This window comes from Microcaecilia unicolor, chromosome 2, assembly GCF_901765095.1.
Source record: "Microcaecilia unicolor chromosome 2, aMicUni1.1, whole genome shotgun sequence".
NCBI classification, from domain to species: Eukaryota; Metazoa; Chordata; class Amphibia; order Gymnophiona; family Siphonopidae; genus Microcaecilia; species Microcaecilia unicolor.
The window spans coordinates 85,695,789-85,721,061 of record NC_044032.1 but is presented as its reverse complement, the minus strand read 5'-3'; the positions used below and the strand labels follow the sequence as shown (position 1 = coordinate 85,721,061).

Here is a 25,273-nt window from a genome sequence, read left to right as displayed (position 1 = left end):
TAGTAAACAGGGCCCTAAATTTCTCAAGATAATCCAATTCCTTCCATAAATTTAGTTTTGGATGCAGCAACGTTTCCTCAGCAGAAAAAACAATCCCTCCGATATTCAGAACCATTTAAGCAGCCAGGAACAGCACCCGGCCAGTTAAATGGCACTTAACCAATTATTCATCGGGGTATAACAGGCTCTCCCCGCTGAATATTCCCAGTTAGCAGCTAGGAGATAAGCGGTTATATCATGTAATATAGCCGACTATCCTCGAATATTCAGTGCATAGCCAGCTATTGTAAGCAGCCACATCGGGCCATGTAAATTGCTGGAATATCTTTGGTCGGTTTAAATGTGGCCAGCTATCTCCGAATATTAACTTATCCGGTTAAGTTTTAACTGGCCAATAATAAACTATATATTCAATGCTGGTCACTGGAAACGGCATGGCATGTGCGCAATATTATAGAATTTAGGGGGATCTATGCCTAAGTTACATTTGAAGATTAATGTTTCCTCTAAGCAGAGCACGTGAGCAATCGCTCATACATTTTAAGAGCATCACTCAAAGATTTTGCATGGTCACTCACAAAAATACCAACCTAACTGTATACAGAAATGCATTGCTAATACTGGCGCTCAAAAATTGTTGGTTTTTAAAACTTGTTGCTCACACGAAAAAAACTATTTGCGCGCACCAGGCCACTCCTTAGAGGGAACATTGGTGAGGATTTCCACCAGCTTTCAGTTGGGCGCAGATCCTGGTACTAAAAGCTATTCTATAAATGGCACCCAACTTAGAGCACTGTTTATAGAATAGTGCAATGGTTCCCAAACCTGGTCCTGGAGTTGAGAGGTGTGGGAGATTCCTTAAAAAAAAAAATACTATATGAGGGTGTATTTGTGTATTTGATCTGCTTGTTGCTGAGGTTCGTAGTCCTCAAGGTGGAGGGGCTGAGGGGATCCAAGCAACAAAAGACAGTCCGGGGAAAGTGTGTAAGATATTTTGTATCATTATAGGAGTAGAGTTTGAAATTATTAAAATGCTAATTGCTGCCAAGTTGGACATCTTATTGCCATTATAATTTTTATTGCAAAGTATTTAGCACTGGTTACCATTCTACTGCAATATAATCCTACCTCAACAAATGGTACCCCGTTACTGAAACATACTTGAAAGGTACCATTTAAAAAAAATTCTGTTATTATTATTATAATTATTATTTAATAAAATATTCAGTCATTTTTCTTGTGAAATCCTCTTTGTGTGTAGAGTTTCTTGGGGAAACCCCATAACCCATGACTTTTTTCTGCTCAATTATTTATGTGTGATTCTACACTCCACCACTAGGGGGGTTGTTACACTATCAACGATACTACACCGGGACATCGGGGGGAAAGGATTAGCCCTGCCCTAGTTTTCTTTTTTGGGGGGGGGGATGTATAGTTAGTGCTGGACAAGCAGATTGTATTTTTATTTTCTTCATGCAGTACACATTTGTGGATAAGGCTGCTAGAGCAAAAACATGGAGAGACTACTCCAGGCCCTAGTGGAAATCCAGCAGTAGCTGTAGCAAGTAGTACAGAGGCAATAAGAGCACCAGCAAGCCTCCCAAAGATCTCTGGAAGCAAATCAGAGCTCCAGGTGATGCAAGCCTTGCAGACTCCCACGTTGCTCTCTCCGGTTCCGCTGTTACCAAAGATGGTACCGGAGGACAACCTGAACTATTTCCTGACCAGTTTTGAAAGAGCTGCCCAACTTGATGGTTGTCCAGAAGTGTCACGGACAGCTTATCAAGGGAATTTACTGACTGGTAGCAGCCAGACAGTATTCCAGGAGGTTGATTCAGGTGGGATGGCCAGGTATGTGGAAGTAAAAGCTGCAGTTTTGGAGAGGGTGGGCTGCACCCAAGAGACCTACTGGCAGCATTTCCAGAAGGGTTCCCTGCAAGTTAAAGAAAACTCCTGGAGTTTCTTCTGCTGACTCAAGGAGGTGGCCTGGAGATATCTGCAACCAGAAGGCAAGACGGGCCCGGAGATTGCAAGAGTCATCCTCCTGGACCAGTTCCTTGAAGAGTTACCCCCACCTATGAAACAGTGGGTAAGGCATCACCCTAATTTGACCCCAGAGAGTACTTTAGAAGTGGCCGAAACCTTCTATAAAGCATAACCAGAGTTAGAACTTCAAAGAAAAGAAGTGAACTGGAAGTCCTGGGAGGAAAAGAGAAAAGGCTGGACCAAACAACCAGAGGGATCAGAAACCATCCTTCAGCCCAGGGTCTCCAAGGAAGGGTTGCTGTGATAGAAGCCCTCACCCGCACAAACACACTGTGTACCTTTAGCCTGGTCATAGGATCCTTTCTCTCCCACCTGTTTCAGGTGTGGGTGTGTTAGACTTGCTGCCCACATTCTCCACGAATTAATATGTTACAAGAAATTCTACCCACTTCTCCAGCAATTAATATGTTGGAAGAAATGAGTTATTTTGGGGAAAATAGCTCGAGAGCAACTCGCTACTGTTTATAATTTAAGAGCAAGCGCTGTATTTATAAGTTTTAGGATATTAATTTCTCCACCAATCACCAAAGGTGATAATTGCAATAAATTAAATATATTAAGTATATATACTCAGAACACAAAGAGACCGTATTTTTAGTTTCAAAAAGATTGATTTAATATACAATTGCACACGAGAGGTAGGGTTTAAAAGAGGAATCTTTTACAGGTAATCTGTGCATAAAATAGAACAAAGTAGCAGCTAGATCAACTTACAAGTCCTTGTTACAAGCATGCTGTGGTCCAGCTGATTGATGAGCACATGTTGAGGACAGGAGGGCTTCTGCAGTGAGTGAATCCGAGTTGCTTGCAGTTGAAGAGAATTTTACTTGCTGGCAGTTGATGAGAATCTGACTCTTGGGGAAACAGCTTTTGCTTTTATACCTTGCAGCTGCAGGAGGGTATGCCATGTGGATCCCTGTTCTGATTTCCTGGTTTCCACACGACCCCTGAGCATTTGCAAAGCATTGTGGTATCTTGGTCTGCACACGACCCCTGAGTTGGTCCCATGTCTTATGACATCACGAGACTTACAGTCTGGACTTTGCTGGCAAATGTCTTTTGATGTCCTGTTCAGTCTCTGTGGCAGATACACATTACAAGTCCTTCCTTTCTGCACATGTCTGGAAGCTGATGGGAGGGGCAGGTATACCTTTGACAAGCAAATGTCCTTTACGCTTCCTCTGAGTTCTTTTGTTTTATTCAGGTGCCCACCTTAGTCCATCTTTTGTTAGGTGGGAGGACAGAGGAATAGAGTCAATTTAAAACTTTAAAGCAGTCTTAAGTCTTTTGTTTTGAGGAATGAGAAAAGGCAAGATGAGGCCCCAAAGGGGGAGGGAAGAGGGCTTTTGGACTGAGACTATTTTCTCTGCTGCTGTGTCAAATATATATTTTTAAAAGATACACAAATATATTGCTGTATATATATCCAGCAAATATGCTACATATTTCAGTAATAAACTGATACCGTTACAGGTGAAGAGTTCATATAGCTAGGGACTGTCAAGAGCTAGCTGAAGATGCCATGGATTCGGTAATCAAACACGACTGCTATTTTGTGGAAGCTTTCTATCTGAAAAGCAGAAATTGTATATTACAAGTTGAGCTGAAAGGACACACATACCAAGTACTAGTGGACTCTGGCAGTGTCAAGACCCTAGTTCAGAGGGAGATACTCAGATGTCCTAGTTGAATTGTGGGCAGACTGTGACTCTGGTATGTGTACATGATGACCAGAAGCAGTATCCGAGAGCTCAAGTATCCTTTAAAACACCTATAGGGCAAGCTCAGATGGAAGTAGCTACCTTACCCAGTAAGGCTACCTTACCCAGTAGTGTGGGGCTAGTATTTCTCAAATTTCAGTGCCATCTTGGCCCAACTGATCCCTGGCCCAAAGAAGAAGAAGATCTTTCCACTGAAGAACCCTGACTTGCATACCGGAAGCCTGAAATTGCCTAAACCTTGCTATTAGTGGCGGTTAGAGAAACTGCATTGCTCTCTGAATTTAGAAGCTTCAGTGGATGGGGATTCAGAGCCAGAAGAAGACTGCAGTCCAGACATCCCAGACCCTTTAGGCAGCTTACCTGAATGGAGTAGCAAATGAGCTACAGGGCATAGTCAAAAGATGAGTCCCTTAGAGCAGCCCGAGTTGGGGTTGTTTCGGTAGATGGAATCCCTTGGGCAACCAGGACTCCTCTAAGGTAGCACTCCCATATTTTATAATAAAGAATGACGTGTTGTATAGGGTGGCCAGGGGAACCCCGGGGGCGTTCCTGATGGTAATCGGCAGAGTGGTCACATTGCCATGTGCTGCCTGATTAACACGCGAGTAGCATGTGAGCCCTTACTGCCAAGTAAATAGGTGACATTAAGGGCTCAGGCAGTAAATAACTGTACTCTGCTTTTAATATTAGTGCATGGCCTTTTACTGTGCCATTAAAAAAAGGCCTTTTTACCTGCTGCAGTAAAACAAATGGCCCAGCACGCATCAATTTCATGCGTCCACACTAGTGCAGGTCACTTTTTTTACCGCAGTTTGTAAAGCTTTTTCCTGAGCTGTAAAAATTAATCCTTACATCTTTCTTGAGGAATATTTGCACTTAACTGCATAAGTGCTGACTCAACCCCCCCCCCCCAACCACCCACAAAATAGCCAGTTACAGCCTGGGCGCTAATCCGGTATATTCACAACACTATCCAGTTAAGTGCTGCTAAATATCTGTGGTTAGCCCCAGATGAGGGATTTGTACAGCCATGAGCAATCGCTTTGAACATCAACCCTATCATTATTATTATTATTATTGTGACTTAATCACGCTGAAATATAAATTTAAATACAAAAGGGCCCTTTTACAAAGCTGCGGGAGGGCTAATGCGCGGGTAGCATGGGTCAAATCGGCACTACCACTAGGGCAGTGCGTGCACTTGAATTTCACGCTGCATGGATACCGCGCTTATAGTATGTGAACCCTTACCGCTAGGTCAAGGGGTCGTGGTAAGGGTTCAGGCCATAAATAGGTGTGCACTAGTTTTAATTTTAGCACACATCCATTTCCTGGCCAATAAAAAATATTTTTTTCCCAGCCATGGTAAAAAATGGCCCAGCGTGCACAAAAAAGACACACCCACACTACCGCAGGCCACTGTTTACCACGGCTTTGTAAAAGGACCCCAAAGTTAATTCATAGAAAAGCTGGGTATTATTCAGAGATTAATTAAGGGCTCACGTTTTGTTACACACTAAAAGCAAGAAAAAATAGGGCATGAGAACCCGTTAATAGGTTAATTTATAATGAGATTGCCCAGCAATTTATGTAGTACTATTCAAATTTGTCTTGTTCAGAAGCTACATGTAATATTGATTATATCTGCACATTTCTTAATACATTTGATGAGTCCCTGTTCAATTTGGAGGTAAAAAAATATATATATATAAATTAAATTGTACAATATTAAAAAAAATAATAAAAGAATCAGGAATGCATTATGTTGCTAGCTCTTCTTAAGTCTTTAGTTTTGAAGAGTTTTGCAGTGGCATTTAATAAGCCCTATGACTCCCATTCTTAAACATCTGTATTACAAGTTTATTTCCCAAGGTAAAGCTGAGAGTATCTTCTATTCCAAGTGGAGTGGAAGAGAATATAAACATTGAAGGTACAGTTCACTTGTCCATGTGCAAGGAAACCTTTAACTTCATCACAGAGATTAGGAGTCACAAATGAGGTCTGGCACTGTAATTAACCTTTACTGCTAGAGAAGACAGTGACAGTACAGTTAAATATTTATATATATATATATATATATATATATATATATATATATATATATATATAAGAGAGAGAGAGAGAAGTAGCACTACAGATCAATAGAGTAGGTACTTTTATTCACAGAGGGGGAGTCAGTTTTCAGTGGGGCTTTCAACATGGTTAAATAGCTGTTAAGCCACGTGAAAAGCTTTGAAAATTGCTCTCATTGTTATTTGACAACTGATTGCAATTACAGGAGATATTTCAACCTGCAATAAGAAATTGATTCATCGTTTACTTTCTTTTGCATTAAAACTCATCCTTACAATTGGAACTACATATTTATAGGAACAGTATTTTATTCAGACAGAAATGTGAAACTATTGCATTCAGACAACACAATAAGAAATCTAAAAACCTGCAAATCATTTTGCAGTCAATTTTCCAACAATCTACACAGTTGCAGACCACATGGGTGATATTAAACCAGTGTAAGAGTCCTCTCCCATGAGTGTGTCTGAACCTCTGACCTCCGCTGCTGGGCTGCTGCCAGATTCCTTCTCCCACATATGTGGTGAACTGCCGACCTCCGCTGCTGGGCTGCTGTAGGATACCTCTCCCATTTGTCTACCCAAGCCTCCAGGTTCTGATGCTGAGTTGCGTCTGACGCTCCTTTTTTCCAAAATGGCTGACACCCCCACTCAGTCTGTTCCCCTCTCCCCTGGTAAAATGCAGTACCAGTCCCACACGACTGTAGCTTTGCAGTTCAAACAGCCAGTCCTAATAACTTTTTGTCCCTCTTCTCACCCCTTTCTCCCGAGGGAGCAGGGTTTTAATGCACTCCAACAACAGTTCAGTCAGTGCTTCCTCTCTCTCCGTCTCTCAAAAACACAGTCCAAACTCCTCACTTCTTCTCCTCACGTTGTGTTAAGGAAAAGAGACCCTCCTCCTTCACTTGTCAGTCAATAACCTCCTGACAACCACCCCACGGGTCAATTTGGCTGTGTTCAACTCCTCCCCAACATCCTACCAAAATTAGTACAGCAGCTGTAACAGTTCTTATCACATATCAATCCTTTCGGCTGTACCTGAGCAAGAGCCGAGACTTCCATTAGCCCTTCTTCCTCCTCCTGCAGCTGGTCTTCTTTTCCCTCAGCTCCCTGCACAACCTTATCCCAGTCCATCAACTCCTCCCCCCACCCAGCTCATCTCCCAGGTGCTCCTCCTGTACTTGATTGGACCCCATCTCCCAATCTTCCCCTTCCTCTAAGGACTGCTGGGAGTTGTAGTTCTGCCCTTCCTGTTCCCTGTTCCGCTCTAAGGGCTTCTGGAGTCTGTAGTTCTCTGACTTCCCTTTGAACCTCAACTGATCCCTTCCCACAAGGGGGCGACCCACCCTACCTCAAGAAGTCTGGGATTTGTAGTCTGTTCTTCTTGAAGGAAAAACTTTCCCTTTACTTCTTTCTTGAGCCCACTCCTCTTCCCCAAAACCTGACTTCTCACACCAGGCACCTTATACTGATTCTCAGCTTTCTCTTTGAAAATGGAAACAAGTAGAATATCCTGCTTATAATCGAAAGAGAAAAACGCCTATGTTACGACCCAAATCGGGAGATGGGCGTCTTTCTCCCATGGGCGCCCAAATCGGTATAATCGAAAGCCAATTTTGGGTGTTTCCAACTGCAATCCGTTGTGGAAACGGGTAAAGTTGACAGGGGCGTGTCAGAGGCGTGGTGAAGGCGGAACTGGGGCGTGGTTATCAGCCAAGGAGAGATGGGCATCTTTAGCTGATAATCAAAAAAAAGGTGTTTTTACCGCGATTTTGGGTCACCTTTTTTTGGACCCTTTTTTTTCACGAACAGGTCCCAAAAAAGTGCCCCAACTGACCAGATGACCACTGGAGGGAATCGGGGATGACCTCCCCAGACTCCCCCAGTGGTCACTAACCCCCTCCCACCAAAAAAACCCCAGTTTAAAAACTTTTTTTCCAGCCACTATGCCAGCCTCAAATGCCGTACCCACCTCCATGATAGCAGAATGTGTTCTATCCTATGACAGTCTTTCCCTGGTTCTGATGTGGCTCTCGGGTGAGTGTGACACCTTTTCTGTTATGCGCACTGCAGAGTCACATCAGCAATGCATTGTGGTGGGTGTAGTGTATCGGGCTCCGTGATTCCACTAGCTTGTGGCAAATGCTCACGATGTTGGTAGTTGGTAGGCTCTACTCCCATGGTGCTTTTCCCCCTGCTTACTGGGTCAGAGTGTGACCTGTTTTGTTTCTGGTAGTCCATGCGGTAGTGGCCATTTTTGTATGCCAGTTTTAGATCCCTTTCACGTGTTAGCCACGTTACAGAACTTAGTTCTTCCTTGAATGTGGCTGAAAGAGGGCATTGTACACCATTCTGCTAGCTCGGACCTACTGCTCATCTCAGTACCAGGGAGACTCGTTGCCAGTGGGGCACAACCTCTGATCTGCAGTTAACTGTGAGTAAGCGTGCTTATTCCAATAAAGGACGTTTTCGGAGAGATTAGTCGTGTCAACTGGTGTGCCAATGTTATATAGCAGCAACAAGTCCTAGAGGCCTGCGTGTATGCAGGTCCCTGGAGCACTTTTAATGGGTACCGCAGTGAACTTCAGCCAAGTGGACCCAGGCCCACCCCCCCCCCCCCCCCCACCTGTAACACTTGTGCTGGTAAATGGGAGGCCTCCAAAACCCACTGTACCCACATGTAGGTGCCCCCTTCACCCCTAAGAGCTATGGTAGTGTTGTACATTTGTGGGTAGTGGGTTTTAGGGGAGGGGGGTTGTGTGCTCAGCACCCGTGGTAAGGGAGCTATGCATGTGGGAGCATTGTCTGAAGTCCACCGCACTGACCTCTAGGGTGCCCAGTTGGTGTCCTGGCATGTCAGGGAGGTGAGTGTACTATGAATCCTGGCCCCTCCCATGACCAAATGGCTTGGATTAGGACGTTTTTGAGCTGGGTGTTTTTAGTTTCCATTATCGCTAAAAAAAACAAACGCCGAGCTGAAAAACGTCAATTTTTTCAAAAATACGGTCTGTCCTGCCTCTTCACGTACCCGTTTTCGGACATAGACGCCCATGGAGATAGGCGTTCGCGTTCGATTATGCCCCTCTATGTGAGATAAAAGCATCCGCATCTTTGCTTGCACCTGATTATTGTGCTGGTGGCAGTTTGGGTAGTGGCAAACTAGAGTGCGTTATGGGGGCAATTCTATAAGTGTTCTGTTAGACACCCCGATGACACATGGGGAGCACTTTTTCAATAATGACATCTGTGTGCCAAGGTGCTGTTATGGTACAGAAGCATAAGCCACCATTGATGCATCTAACGTTGATGCACCAGCAGATATATCAACCATAGAGCAGGCATAACTGCTGGTGCGTAAATGCAGTAAGGGCACATGTAACTTACAGTATTCTATAAAGTTGCATCTGTAACTAGGAGCCCCATCCATGCACTGCCCATGTGCCACTAATGTAAGCACCTGCCTTACAAATGCATGCTGTAGCACATAGGCATACCCTTAAAGAATAGCGCTTAGGGCGCGTATGCATAGAAGTGCTAATTTTCTTGGAATTTACACATGCAAGGCACACATAACTGAATGTACCTAATTATAGATTTGTCCTTCACATTTATGCAAGCTGTTTTGCTCACTTCACTTAAACTTGCCTACATGAATACCCTCTTTTAGTGTAGCTATGGAATCTATTGTGGATTTGGTAAATGTAGTGTTAATTTTTAAGTCTAAAAATAAAAGGAAGCATAATCCTCATTTAATAGTAGAAAATGCTGTCCGGATTATTTTGAGACTAACTTGCTCTTTTCAGCCTTTACCCTGACCTCAGGAAGGGCCCAATCTATGTAGATTGTTATTTATTTATTTATTGGAGGGGAGGTTAAGAGGCCCAGGTGATTACGGACTATTACTGAAAAATTGAGAGACGCTAAGACGCTGAGAGAAGTTCAAGCTGCTGGGTGCGGTGCACACACCCGGCGGCACTTAGATAAGTGTGCCTTTATTACTTTGAATAATGTTTATCAAGAATATTTAGAACGCTATATCACAGTTTATTTATTTATTTATTTATTCATTACATTTGTATCCCACATTTTCCCACCTATTTGTAGGCTCAATGTGGCTTACATAGTACCGAAGAGGTGTTTGTGGCTCCGGTGAGAACAAATGCAAGGTGTTGTGGTAAGAAAAAGTTCATGTGGCACAGCCAGCAGGTAGATAGACACAACTTTCTCTCTTGTCCTGCAGCCTGGTCCCGGTGTCTGGCTGGGGGGGTCAGTTACTAGGTGGAGTTCAACAGGCCAGTGTGTAGGTGACATACCTGGTGGTGCCAGACCCCTGTCATTCTGCTGCCTCATTTGGGATTCCTCTGTCCGGCTGCTTTGCTTAGAAGCCTGTGTCATAGCAAAAAAACAAAAAAACACAAACAAAACAAAAAACAGGTGTTTAAGCACAAAAAAAAAGAAAAAAAAAAGTTAAATAAATAAATAAAAAGAACTTTTAAAAAACAGTACTAGGAGGCAGACTGGACCATCTGTGTCTGCGAGGCAGTCAGCTGTTGGAGCCTCGTGGCAGGACGAGACAAGGAGTGCTCCTTGCCTGGTGTCTGTGAGGTGGTGAGCACTGTTCTCTGGGGGGGCCAGACTTGGAAGCGCTCAGGGCTGCCCAGCAGGTAAGTCCCTTTCATTGTTTACTGTGCTTGGCATGGAGTCATCAGTGAGCGCCGGGGATGGACAGGGAGGGCACTTGTGCCTCACGTGGTGTGGTAGGTTGGGCAGAAGCCCCGATGTCTGCACTGGCAAAGGGTGTAAAGCGCTGTTCTCACTTCGGGGATTGGCGTGCTGTGTTCGGCCACAGCACAGAGTGCAGGCTGGATACAGTGCTGCCTGTGGAGACAGTGATGGGAGATTCTGTGGTAATGGAGGTGGCTTTGTCTACAATGGAACCAGCATTCGCACGCAGGTGGGTCCATTCATTTTTCCCAGCTGGAAGCGGGATTAGCTTACTTAGTGGACAGAATCTATGACATGCTGAGGGCATTTGCTAAGGGCATGCTGTTGACGGTGGACACCCATTGGCAGCTGTGACTGCATAACTGGTTGGCGGATGTGCCATCAAAGGTGCATCTGGTCAAGCTGCCCTTTTGGGGGTGGTGGTTGTTTGGTGAAGATCTCAGCAATTTGGTCAAGGAGCTTGGGGAAGTGAAGCTGCAGAATTTTCCGGACAACAAGCCTCATTCGGGAGGCTGTGTGCCAGTCTCGGTGTGGAAGAAGTTCCAGGACAGCCAGAAGTACAGGCCCAGGAGGTCATAGTTTGGCCCGAGGTCATGGTTTGTGGCCTGGAAGCTGTCCTTTCGAGGTGACAGGAAGTCGGGTGTCCTGCAGCTTCCTCTAGGCAATCAGGGGACACGTTATAGTGTTTTGGGCAGAGTGGGCCAAGATTACATCGGATCAGAGGGTCCTCAACATTCTCCAAGATGGCTACAAGCTAGATTTCTCCTGCTCGGTCTCTCCTCTCTTCTTGCAGTCCCCTTGTTGAGGAGCAGTCAAGGCAGCCCAGGTTCAAGGTACCCTTGACTGTTGGCTCTCCAGGCCATCATTCCCATCCCACCCACTGAGCAAGGTCAGGGGCTGTATTCCATTTACTTTGTGGTGCCAAATAAGGAGAGCTCGTGCATCCAGTAATGGATCTCAAAGAGGTGAATCGATGCCTCAAAGTCCCTCACTTTCGTATCGAGACTAGTCCGTAAGGCTTCAGTGAAGGATCTCACCTTGAAGATGGTGTTCCTCGTAGCAATTGCGTCAGCATGGTGGGTGTCGGAGTTGCAGTCTCTTTCCTGTCGGGACCCTTTTCTGCGTTGTACTGAAGCAGGGGTCTCCCTCAAAACGGTGCCATCATTCTTGCCTTTCATGTGAATCAATCGGTGGACCTTCTGTCCTTCCGGAAGGACAACGTGAGTCCAGAGTTCACTTCCTTGCAGCTTTTGGATGTGTGCAGGGTGCTAATGCAGTATCTGGAGATCATGAAGGACTTCAGGAGATCAGACACGAACGGCAGTTTTGTGGGCAGAGGTCTCATTGGTCATGTGGCTTCATTGCATACCTTAAGAGACACTATAGGGTGGATGTGGTGGTGCAGGAAATCACTGCCTTCAGTGCTGTGGTTCTGAGAATGGCAGGACCGGATACCCACCTGACGTAGGGGTGCTTGGGGACATTCCAATGACAGGAGAAATTAGGACTTACATGATAATTTTCTTTCCATTACTTCTTCACACTATTCCCGAAGCCCTTCCCTATTTCTGCAGAGGCTGTGCAGAGGTTCAGCTCTGTCGTTGGGGCTGGTGGCTTTTTAGCTTGGTCGCCTTGAAGTGGCTGTGGGTCACGAGTCCTTTCCAGAGGGCGGCTCTGCTGGCAGGCCTCTTTCAGTTTCTGGCCGGTGGGTGGTCTGCCCACTGGGTTCTTGATTTTTTTTTCTTTTTCTGGCTTAGGGTTAGGTTTTTCTGCTTGTGTAGTACTTACTGAAGGGATGAGCTGGGGTCTGGATGTATATAGGCTGCAGCTCAGCTCTGGTTCTTTATCGCCACCTGCTTGTTGATGGACATGACTATCCCACTCGTCCTGGAATAGTGTGACGAACTAATGGAAAGAAAATTATCAGGTAAGATCTAATTTTTCCTTATTTTATTTTAATTCTCTAGTAATTTTAACTTGTTTTATTCTAAGTTGCATTATTTTATGATTTTTGCTATTTTATTTTATTGTACTTTAATCATGATTTTTAGTATGTTGTTAACCATTTAGAGGCCCTTTTACTAAAGGTTAGTGCATGCTAAGAAATCCATAGTTGTAAAATGGGTTTCTTAGCATTTAGTGCATGGTAATTAGATATTTAAATTTACATGTGGTATATCAAATTCAATAAAACTTAAAATATAATCCTAGTGTGCCTAAACTTTGATGCCTGGAAATCAGTGCAGCTGACTTTTCACTTCATGGTTTGAGGGACAGCAGTGGTAGTCTCTCTAGTTTTAACTCCTGTCAATGGGGATGAAGATGTGGATAAGTTTGCAATAGTTGCAGTGCAGCTGGGCCCAGGTTATCTGAGCTCTTCTGTTGGCCACTGCTTCTGGATGGGGGTGTGGTAATGGCACTTGGGTCAGCAAGGCTACTTGAGCTTTTATCTGATCAGGCACCAGGACAGGCTGCTGGCATATTTTTCATTCTCAGGCTCCATGACCATTTCTGTGCTTCTTTTTACAGATGAACTGGGATGGTTTACCAAGGTATCTAAGAGGTCACATATTTAGTATCCAGTATAAGGTTGAATATCTAACGTAAAGTTAACTTGATAAAGATAGATAGATAGATAGATAGATAGATAGATAGATAGATAGATAGATAGATAGATAGATAGATATGCCCAACGTTACCTGGGTAGTTAGGTATGGCAGGCGCTGAAATACCTGAAAGTAACTGACGTTGAGTTACAACTGAAAAGGCGTGAGTTAAATCCAGATAAATAATGAATACCTGAATAAGAGGTTTTAAAAAAGGTATAAAGAATTACTTCTCTCTAGCTCCTGTTTTTTTGCTGGTGCTTTTCCATTTCTGGAAAAAAAATATATACCTATTTTTTTCCTATATGAAATCAAGACAATTTGGATTCTGTTCAGTACCTGATCATCATTTAGTACTAAATGCATATTGAGAAATTCTCAAAAGGACTTTCATGTTTGAGCATATTGGAGGTATTCTCAAAAGGAGTTACATGTTTACCAGCAGCCAGTAGATATATAAGTCTGTTACCCATCAGTATTCAACCCCCATATGACAGTGTTCAGACAAAATTTCATCTAACCACCCTGGCTATATCCATATAGAACCTAGGCAGAGTTAAGGCAGAGGAAGAGCAGGCGTCTTACATTATCCAAAGAGCAGATAGATTTTGCAGCTATATGAATAGTGGTTGGGGGTCAGTAGGGAATATATATTTCTCCGAGGACAAGCAAGCCAGTTGTATTCTCACAGTTAGGTAACATCATCCAACAGAGCCCGGTACAGACACTAATTAATGAGAAGATTGTAGAAGTTTCTAGCAGCATCCCAGCTTGTATGTGCTGGTGCTTTCCCGCCTGATACATGAGCGCAGGGCTCTCAGTCTTCATTTTTCTACGGAGCATGGAGGACGCGTTATTGTGTTCTCATCACTGAAAGTGTTTTTCTCTTATTTGCAGTATCTTCCCATGAATGGTATTTTTCCTTTATTTTTGTTTTCATTATATTCTCTCTTGTCCCCTTTATAATAGTTTTAGTTTTTTCTGCTTTTCAAGTTCTCTTTATTTTTCTCAAATTGCTAGGCCCACTTAGTCCAGAGCTCCAACCTCAATTTGAGGCTTACAATTAAGGAATTTAATTTGGCCACAATTCTTCTTTTTATGTTGAAGAAGACCCCCCCAGTGGCTTCAAATGGTGTGCCCAGTGTAATCAGGTGATTTGGTAATGGACCTGTACTCTGGTGCATCAAGTGCCTTCGACCTAACCATGCAAAAAGGGGTTTTCCATGGCTCTAACATGTGCCGTTAGCAGCAACAGAGATCCCCATGCAAATGTATTATAGTGAGCGCATTATTATTCTAATGAGCTCATTAGTATTCTCATGAGAATTCCAGGAGATGCACAGCTCGAGAGCAGCTGCAATTTAAAAAGCAAATTTTACAGCTGCTCTGGAGTTGTCGAAGAGGAGGGAGCACAGTAGGCAGCTGCAAAGGCTACTTGCTTGTGCTTCCAACCTCCCGGCGCCCGCCAGCCGAGCCCCACCATGAGCCCTCCCCAATTTTTTTAAAATTTCCCTGGTGGTCCAGTGGACCCCGACACCACCCCCCCCCCCCCCCCCCCCCCCCGGTGAATACTTTTAAATGTTTTCCCTGTTATACCCTGACTCCCCCCCCCCCCCCCCCCCCCCCCCCCCCCCACCCCATCCTTTAAAAAAAATTTTCCCTGGTGGTCCAGTGAACCGGACTCCTCCGCCCCCCATGCTGGCACACCCCCTCCAAGTCCTGACCTTAACCCCCGCACCTCTCCCTGGTACCTTAAAGAAACGTTGAGTGAGAGCAACAGCTCCTCCCTCCTGCCTTGGTATTGTCGCTTTCAAAAAAGGATCAAAATTTCCTATATGGTATTTAGCCCTGTTTGTGCATCGGGACCTATGTCTCCATTTCAGATTTTTAGACTGTATTGCAATTTTTCATTTTTGGACATTTAGACTTCTCTAATGCCCTTTTATCTGGGCTTCCTGTGACATCACTCAGGGAATTACAGTTAGTACAAAATGCCACAGCATGATTGGTAGCATGTTGTAGGCAGATATATCTCTCCTTTTTGGAGAGATTACACTGATTCCTAGTTATGCATAGAACTGTGTTTAAGATCTGCTATCTGGTATATGTGGTTTTGCATAATGGTATCTCCACTTATTTGGCTAATATTTTGGTTAGATTTTATCCTGAGATCTACAGGGGCAAATTTGTTTCAGGTTCCACCTGTGCAGGAGGTAAGGTGACATCAACAAGTAGAATGACATGCTCAATGGGGAGAGAGGGAGGGGCCTGCACTGTGGAATATTTCTATATCACTTAGGTTAGAATCACATTATTTACAGTAAGTTTCATACATTTCATAAGAATTCAAAATCTTTGTTATTTGAGTGTGTTTATGATGGTGCTAAGTGATTCTTTAATGTTTCTATTTTACATACATTAGTTATTTTCATGTATTAGTCTGTTTTAAGTTTTGCTGGTACTCTGAGATTAATATTCATACATCATAGAAACTGGAATAAGTAAATAAACATTGTGGTTGGCATTTTAAAAATGACACTGATTGTGATTGCTAAAGATTGAGCCACCATTTTTATTTTTGCAAACCTTGAACTATTTTATGCTGATATTATTTTGTTTCTGTCCATGCTTGTCTCTTCCAGAGATTTGTCTCTTGACCAAGGGTCGCCGTACAGCAAGTGTAAGAGCTGACACATACTGTCGCCTGTATTCCCTGTCTGTTGACCATTTTAATGAAGTACTGGAGGAGTACCCCATGATGAGGAGAGCCTTTGAAACAGTGGCCATAGACAGACTCGACAGGATAGGTATTATGTTCTTAATCATCTTCATTGGTAGATTCATCTTTAATTCTTTAAATTCACAGCACTGCTTGTTTTTACAGAAGTGTATCCAGAGCTGGATTAATGCATAGGCAAACAAGGTATGTGCCTTGGGCACAAAAGTTTAGGGGCCTTGTCAGATATGCTCAAGATTCAGGAGGCTAGGACTGCCAACTGTCTGGATTTATTCAAGATTCAAAAAATGTGTCCATTATGGGGCCCTTTTACAAAGGCTTGGTAGGCTCTACGTGCGTGCAGTGCGCACCAAAATGAGACTGTTGCCAGGTTAGTGTGCCCCCCTGGTGGTAATTTTGGATTGGGCACATGCCCATACTGCCGGGACAAATTATTTTTTATTTCCTTCAGCGCGCAACGTTTCCGACTTTAAGCAGTTGGCACATGCCAACTGGTCACCGCGTGTGTAGCACATGAGCCCTTACCACTAGATCAGTGGGTGGCGTTAAGGACTCAGGCCGTAAATAGGTGGGCATTGATTTCAATTTTACTGCAAGCCCTTTTTCCCGGATGCGGTAAAAACTGGCCAGGCATGCACCAAAAACACATGCCCACACTACTGCAGGCCACTTTTGCTGCGGCTTAGTAAAAGGACCCTCTGTCTCAAGCATTGATGCTCAAAACTCTGGCACTGTTCCAAATAGTGCCATAAAAATACTTCCCAGAATAGCGCAGAAGAACAACACCCTAATGCTCAATGCTAGCAAGATGGAAATATAGGTATGCTCATAGCATTGAGCATTAAGGAGTTCAGTGAGAGGATTGCGCTTTGGCATGGGAGGATTGTGTTTGATGCATGCGCAGAAGAGTTCCTTGGTAAGTTTGGCTCCTGTGTGCATGCGCCTGGTAAAATTTGAACGTGAAGCACATATTGGCGTCTGTTTTCTGCGGCCTAAATATATGCATTTAAATTTTTTTGTTTTAGCTTGGACTCTTATATTTAGATGCAGGAAACAGACGCCAATATGTGTTCTCACTTTGGGCGTTTCCAATTTTTTTAGCGTGGACTCTTTAAATTTAGACAGAGGAAATAGATGCCAATGTGTGCTTTCGCTTGGGTATGCTGTTTCTCATGACCAGCGCTTAAGTGCTTGCATGGGCTTCCTTCTGTTTCTAAAAGCAATCAAAACGGGCAGATTTTGCAGAGAGATTCATGAGGGAAGCATGAGAATCATAAGAAATCCTCAAGTGCTTGCATGGGCTTCCTTCTGCTTCTAAAAGCAATCAAAATGGGCAGATTTTGCAGAGAGATTCATGAGGGAAGCGTGAGAATCATAAGAAATCCTCTCTTCCAGCAGCCTAACGCCTGCTCCGACCTGGCGTTATTTTTTGCAACAGTACTACCTTTATCGCTTCCCCAATCAAGGTAAATCTATCCTCTTACTATCTTTGATCTTATGGAGCATTCCATGTTACTTCCACTTCTTCACTCTATTGACCTGTCTGACTGGCTTTACACTGGTTTACTTCATACTTAACTAACAGACATTATACAGTATCCTTTAATAGCTCAACCTCTGCTCCCTTTCCTTTAGTTTCAGGTGTCCACCATGGATCCATTTAGTTTCAGGTGTCCACCATGGATCCATTCTTTCTCTCACCTTTTTTAATATTTTCCTTGCGCCACTTCTCACATTTGTTCAGACACTAAAACTCACAATATTTATATACACCAATGACATCCAAATCCTTTGCAAACTGGACGATTGCACTGCTTCTGAGATCAGCTTACTATTTCATAAACGATCTAAGGTAACCACCTGGTTACATTAACATATTATTTTCTCTGAGAAAGGGACTAACATAGTAATAGTAACATAGTAAATGACGGCAGATAAAGACCTGTACGGTCCATACAGTCTGCCCAAAAAGATGAACACCTGTATTTGTTCATACCGCAACTGGCGAACGCCGTTGCGGTACCATATAAGCCACATTGAGCCTGCAAATAGGTGGGAAAATGTGGGATACAAATGAAACAAATAAATAAATAAAATAAACTCATTTTACATGGTATGTGATACTTTATACCTGAGTTTGATTTGTCCTTGCCATTCTCAGGGCACAGACCGTAGAAGTCTGCTCAGCACTGTTCTTGTACTAAGTTCTGAAGCTAACGTCAAAACCCCTTAAACTTCACACTCCAGCCCATCCATATCTATTCAATTATGATCATGGCGTAGACTGTAGAAGTTTGCCCAGCACCAGTTTTGCTTCCCAATTACCGGTGTCGCCACCTAATTTCCGCTAAGAATCTGTGAATCCATTCCTTCTAAACAGGATTCCTTTGTGTTTATCCCACGTATGTTTGAATTCCATTACCGTTTTCATCTCCACCACCTCCCGAGAGAGAGCATTCCACATATCCACCACCATCTCTGTGAAAAAATACTTCCTGACATTACTCCTGAGTCTGCCCCCCTTCAACCTCAATTGATGTCCTCTAGTTCTACCGCCTTCCCGTTTCCGAAAAAGGTTTGTTTTCTGTTTAACACCTTTCAAATATTTGAACATCAGTATCATGTCACCCCTGTTTCTCCTTTCCTCCAAGGTATACATGTTCAGGTCAGCAAGTTTCTCCTCTTACGGTTTGCAACCCAAATCCCATACCATTTTTGTAGCTTTTCTTTGCACCACTTCCAGTTTTTTTACATCTTTAGCAAGATATGGCCTCCAAAACCGAACACAGTACTCCAAGTGGGGCCTCACCAACGACTTGTAGAGGGGCATCAACACCTCCTTTCTTCTGCTGGTTATACCCCTCTCTATGCTGCCTAGCATTCTTCTGGCCATGGCCATCGCCTTGTCACATTGTTTCTTCACCTTTAGATCCTCAGACACCAACACCCCAAAGTCTCTCTCTTGAGTCCAGCTTACTAATCTCTCCCTTCCAATCCAGTATCTCTCTTTTGGGTGTCTGCTGCCCAAGTGCATCACTCTACACTTCTTGGCATTAAACTTTAACTGCCCTCGACCATTCTAACATTTGAAGATCCCTTCTCATCGTTTCTACTCCCTCCAGGGTATCCACTCTACTGGCTATTTTTGTGTCATCCGCAAAAAGGCAAACCTTTCCTTCCAACCCTTAGTCTCTACTGACACCACTTCTTCTCGTCAATATCCCAGTACCACAAACAGACACTTTCCGCATCTTTGGCATGTTATTAGAATCATCTCTTTACTTTAAACCACAAATTTCTAAGGTAGTCGACAGCTGTTTTTTCAAACTTCAGAGGATAAATTCTGTTCATTCTTTGATTTTTCTCCCCTGCACTTCATATCTTCGTCCACTCGCTTATCATTTCCCAATTAGATTACTGAAATTCCTTATACCAAGGTCTCAGAATTAAAGATCTCTGACATTTGCAATCATCCAAAATACCACTGTCTAATTTGCAATGCCAGAAAATATAACCACATTACTCCACATTTGAAAGATGCTCATTGGTTGCCAATAACACACCGTATAACCTACAAACGTTTTCTACTGATCTTTAAGACACTTACTTCTAGTGAACCACCCTATCTCTTTTGTCTTCTGATTCCTTATAGCCCAACTCATGCGCTCAGATTCTCTTCCCAAAATTTGCTTACCACTCCTATCGTTTGATTACCCAGGAACATACCAGAAATTCCATCTTTTCAGTACAAGGCCCTCGTCTCTGGAATGCACTGCCCAATTTACTCCACTCTCAAACTTCTCTTAGCACCTTTAAAAACAAGCTCAAAACATATCTTTATACAGATGCTTATGATTAATGATGCTTGCGATCCTACGAGTCCTGATTTTCTGTGGAGTATCCCTTCCTTTTGCCCTGCCCTACCCACTTTCCTGTCTCATTTTTGTAGTTCATCCCTCCTTTCCCATTCTTTTTCTCTGTTTGTCATCTTTCCTTTTTCTCTCTCCTCCTTTTTTTTCTTTCTATAGCACATTTCTCTCTCCTTACTATTTTTAGATTGTAAGCCGCCCTGATGGTCCTCCAGAGGACGAGTGGGAAATTTCAAATAAACTTAAAAACTTGGAAACATTTTGTTTCAAGCACTCTTTTCTGAGAATTGGGGAGGAATCCAAAATGTCCTCATTAACATGAGCTTGACTACATTAGCATGCTACTTGCATTGTTCACCTGCTCACTTGTTTGTTCCCATGCTTCGGGCTTCTGAACATTTTGCGCAAGTAAATGCAGGCGCTAATACAGCACTAATGGCCTCTACTGCCTGCTTTTACTTTTGAGCATCGGGGCCTCAAAGCCAGAAGGATGGCTAAATGTGTGGATATTGTTCAGAGTTTAGCCCACTACAGCTCTTCATGCTCTACCCTTCCAGTACAGAAGCTGTGGCAAAATCCAGCCAATGGGAAGGCCTCTAGTCATAGGAAGGCGGGGCTGATCTGCAAGGGCTATAGGCCAAGATTAGCCCTGCACAGGGTCTATGGAGAGAACCAGTGGAACCAGTAAGTGTTCTGGACCTGGGGGGGTGGGGTGGAGATTGTTGAAAAGAATTAGGACAGAAGAATGGGAAACGTGTGAAGTCTGCTGTCAGCAGAGAAAAAGAACTGGCAACAGAAAGTAAAAATGACTTGCCCAGCTTCCCTGGTTCTCAACCCACTGTTCCAGAGCTGTCAAGTTACCTAGCTCCAGGAGGGAAACTTTTTGGCCAGTCCTGTTTTTGAACCTATATTCGAAGTCAGTATTCTATTTGTAGTCTGATACCACCATTTGAAGTCAGCTCTTTGTTCCCATAATGTACCATGATAGGGTTGTAGAAATCCAGGACTGGCTCAGAATTTCCCTCCTGGAATTGGGCAACTTGGCAGCTCTCCACCTCTACCTATTAAGCCTCTCCATTCAAAGCATGTGCTTGTATAGTCCCCATGCTCACTCACAACCTATTACTGCTATCATATTCACAGCTAGGCTCAACACTTTCCACTGCTACTTCTGGAGAGGTGAAATGTTGGTGGGGGATGGGGGTCCCTGGTAGGAGGAGGCCCACAAATATATGTTTGCCGAGGGCCCAATATAGTATTAATCCAGCCTAAGTGTATCATAACAAGAACAAATCCTGTCAATTCATAGTTCAGAAAATATATTTGAATTTTATTAGGTGATAAACTAATGGCTTTTATAATCATTCTTCTCCATAAATACCATATATACTTCATAAATACCATTTATACATTGTAAGAAAAGGGCATTACAGAGATGCCAAGTTACCCAGTTCCAGAATGGACATTTTTTTAGACAGACCTGTTGTGGGATTTGTAGTTCCTGGTCCTGTCCATTGAAATCAGTGCTGCAAGTCCCATAATGCACAAAATTGGGGTTGTCAGAAATACAGAACCAGGGTCACGAGAGATAAAAGCAGGTCCAGAGCAAACAGTCTTAGAGGGTCCTCCCACCCTGCCGTACCATCAGTCAGGAAACACAGGGGCATAGCCAGCAGCCCATGGGGGGGTGAGGTGGGGAGGGACTTTGAGACCAACCATTCATTTCTGTGCTCTTCCTGACTCCATTTCCCCTCCCCTCATTAAAAATGTTACCTTTGCCGGTGGGGATGCCCAAGTCCCGCCAGCCAAATAACTCCAAAGCCTGAACCTCCCCTGGTTTAAGGAAGTCAGCAGCATGCTTTCTAGCAGCCGAGACTGTCACTTTCTCACACATGCTCAGTTCATACGTGTGAACTGAGCATGCACAAAGTGCCGACATTGGCTGCTGGAAAGCATGCTGCTGACTTACTTACACCAGGGAGGGTTGGGCTTCATAGCTATTTGGCTGGCGGGGCTTGGGCATCCCCACCAGTCATTCAAGGTACTGCAGTTGGGCGGGCCTGAGCCGAAGGTGGAGGGGGCACAGGCCCCCTATGCCACTGGGTCAGCCAGGCACCCCTTTGAGGCGGGGCCCAGGGAATCTTGCCCCCCTGCTCTCCCCTTCTCAGCAGTCCTATCACAAAATCTCCAGCCTGGAATTAGATTTCTGCTTGTCTCCAAAGCAACCATTGTAATTCTTAGAGAAATATTCTGATCTCTATATCCCTTTAAGCTGTTTGTTAACCACTTAGAACTGAAAAGGTATTGGCGGGATGTAAGCCCAAATATAATGTAATGTAACTTGGCATCTTTGGCATTAGAATATGTCTTATGGTAATGTCATTGAAGTGTAGAATGGGATTGGAGACTGAAATTTAATGCTAACCTGGGAATCTTGCTGTGACTGTATGCAATCGTTGTGTCCAGTCTGGACATTCTTCAGTGTTCACTTAATACTTGTCACTCACACCTGTACACATTTCAGGGCAGTTCTTGTTTAAATTTCTTCCTGTAAATTTGAAATGTATTTTAACATGGTTCTTGTATTTTATGGTTTCTGATTATTACAGGCCATTTTATACTTTTTAAAAACTGTTTGAAACTGTTTTCTAAATTCACAACATAAGAAAATGAAATGAGGGTATAACTGTGGTAATCAATGTACTAACATGCATTGGTTAGACATTATCCTGAGATCCACGGGGGCAAATTTGTTTTGGGCTCCACCTATGCAGTAGGCAAGGTGATGGCAACATGTAGAATGACATTCTCATTGGGGAGAGGAGGAGGGGCATTTACTGTGGAATGGGGAAAGTTATCAAGCTGTGTGTGTGTATATCTCATGTCATCTGAGTAATAGCAATATAAATCTCTCCACTATCAGGTAAAAATGTACCGACTCTGACTCCAGCTTCAAAATAAAAAGTAACAACATTATAACATAAGGTAAATTTATCATTTTATACTTATATAGATTTTTATCCTGGATATAAAGTACTAGTAAATATAAGATAACTTTACCAGTACTTTAGATCCAGGATAAAAAATTTAAAGCCTAATGTCAGTTCACTTTTTCCAGGAGTCGGAGTCAAAGGTCTGGTGTAATGACTCCACAGATGTGCTGCCCACCCCTCTCTCTACCTCTAATGGTCCAATATCTCCCTGTCCCCTCTCTCCTTTATCCCATGGTCTAGCGTTCCTTGTCCCTACTCCCTTTCCCACCACCTCTATAGTCCAGCACACCCCATTTCCTCTCTCTCCCCCTTCCCTCTTATGATCCAGCAATCCCAGTCCCCTCTCCCTTCCCCTCCACCCCTATGGTGCAGCAACTCCATGTTCCCCGCCTCCCCTTCCCCCTTGGGAGTCGGAGTCAAAGGTCTGGTGTGATGACTCCACAGATGTGCTGCCCACCCCTCTGTCCTGTACCTCTAATGGTCCAATATCTCCCTATCCCCTCTCTCCTTTATCCCATGGTCTAGCTTTCCTTTTTCCCCACTTCCTTTCCCTCCACCTCTATAGTCCAGCACTCCCTGATCCCTCTCTCTCCCCCTCCCCTCTTATGATCCAGCAATCCCTGTCCCCTCTCCCTTCCCCTCCACCCCTGTGGTGCATCAACTCCATGTTCCCCCCTCTCCCCTTCCCCCTTATGGCCCAACAGCTCTATGTCCCCTCTCCAAGAGTTGGAGTCAGAGTCGGAGTTGAAGATTTAGTGTAATGACTCCACAGCCCTGCCGCCTACTCATTTCTCTCCTCCTTACCTATGGTCCAGCCCTCTGTGTCCCTCCACTACCCCTTCCCCCTTATGTTCAAGCAGTTCCCTGTCCCCTCCCCTTCCCCCTTATGACCTAGTAGCTATATATGTTCCCTCTCTCCCCCCACCCACCAAAAAAGTGCAGCTTCAGTGCTTAGCAGGGCAACGGCTCGAAGAGGAAGGCAGCCACAGAAAACCCAGCCTGGCAGCAAGAGATGCAGCTACACAAATCTCGATGCTCCTGCTCCTTCACAGGCTGTGTATGTGGCAAACTGTGCACCAGAAGTACAAGCCAACTAAGTGCAGTTTACCACCTACACAACCTGGGAAGAAAGACAGCATTGGGATTTGTGTAGCTGCATCTCCTCCCTTCCCCTGCAGTCTAGGATCTCTCCCTCTCCTCACCCCCATCCCCACCCCCATGGTTTGACATTTCTCCCAGCCCCCACAGTCTGATGTGTCTCCCTCTCTCCAAGCCCCACCTCCCACACTCCACAGTCTGACATGTGCCCCTATCCCCACCCCCCATGGTCTCATATTTCCCCCTGTCCTCTTCCCCTGCACAGGTCCAGCACCTCTGCTTTCCACCTCCCCCCCCCCCCCCCCCCCCCCCCGCTCTCCTGCAAGTCCAGAACCTCTTCATTGTCTTCCTTCAGCAGTGCACGCCTGGTCCATCAAACCTGACTGCTTCACTGGTGCCAGCAGCACTAACATGCTGCCTGGGCCAATCTGGATCTTTCCTTCTGCAGCATCCTGCCACGCATAAAAAGAAACTTATGTTAGAGAGTCAGGATGCTGCACAGGGAAGGATCCAGCTCGGCCCAGGCAGCATGTTACTGCTGTTGATGCCAATGTTGGCACTGGCAAAGAACTCAGGTTTGATGGACTGGAGGTGCTGAAGGAGGATGAGGAAGAGGTGCTGGACTCGGTGAGGTGGGATGGGGAGGCAGAGGTTTTGTATCCATGGAAGGAGAAGAAAGAAGCATGCTACCTTATAAACAGGAGAAAAATAAAGCTGTTCTGTGTACCGGCCCTGCAATACACCTCCCAGGTGCTCACAACACACCGGTTGAGACCGCTGGTCCACATTAAGGTTAAGAAGGACTTTAACCATAAAATTCTAATGAACTGTGTTGCATTCAAGTATAAGCAAAGCATCATATTAACATATTATATTCAAATAGGATTAATGCAAATTGTATAAAATAGTGTGATTGCATTAACCTGCAGGTAACACAGAAACTATAATTCGTTGTATTCTTCACATGGGTATCGAGTGTGAGGTTTTGATCAATAGTGACTCCAAGAATTTTCAGATTTTCTGAGATAGGAAGTGTGCAGTAGGGTGTGATTATAGTGGGGTAATTGTTTGTGTTATATTGGGAAGTGAGAACTAGACATTGAGTTTTTTCTGCGTTAAGTTTTAACTGGAATGAGTCCGCCCAAGAGTGATTTGGAAGCTCTGGTTAATCTCGTTGGTTATTTTGTTTAAGTCACTTTTGAACGGGATAAAGATCATGACGTCGTCAGCATATATGTGGGGGTTAAGGTTTTGATTGGCTAGGAGTTTGGCTAATGGTATTATCATTAGGTTGAAAATAGTTGGTGAAAGGGGGGATCCTTGAGGGACTCCACATTCCGGTATCCAAGGTGGTGATCTGTCAGTGTTCGTTGTTACTTGGTAGGATCTGGTGGTGAGGAATCCTT

The 25,273-nt window shown here is 44.2% G+C and overlaps 1 protein-coding gene across 1 annotated transcript in view; it reads left to right on the top strand.

The window, feature by feature from the left end:
• HCN1 (hyperpolarization activated cyclic nucleotide gated potassium channel 1) overlaps positions 1-25,273 on the top strand; it is a 702,491-nt gene that overhangs the window by 666,397 nt on the left and 10,821 nt on the right. The window contains exon 7 of the mRNA XM_030193113.1: positions 15,813-15,977. Coding sequence (XP_030048973.1) covers positions 15,813-15,977 — 165 coding nt within the window. The remainder of the gene's footprint in view (positions 1-15,812; positions 15,978-25,273) is intronic.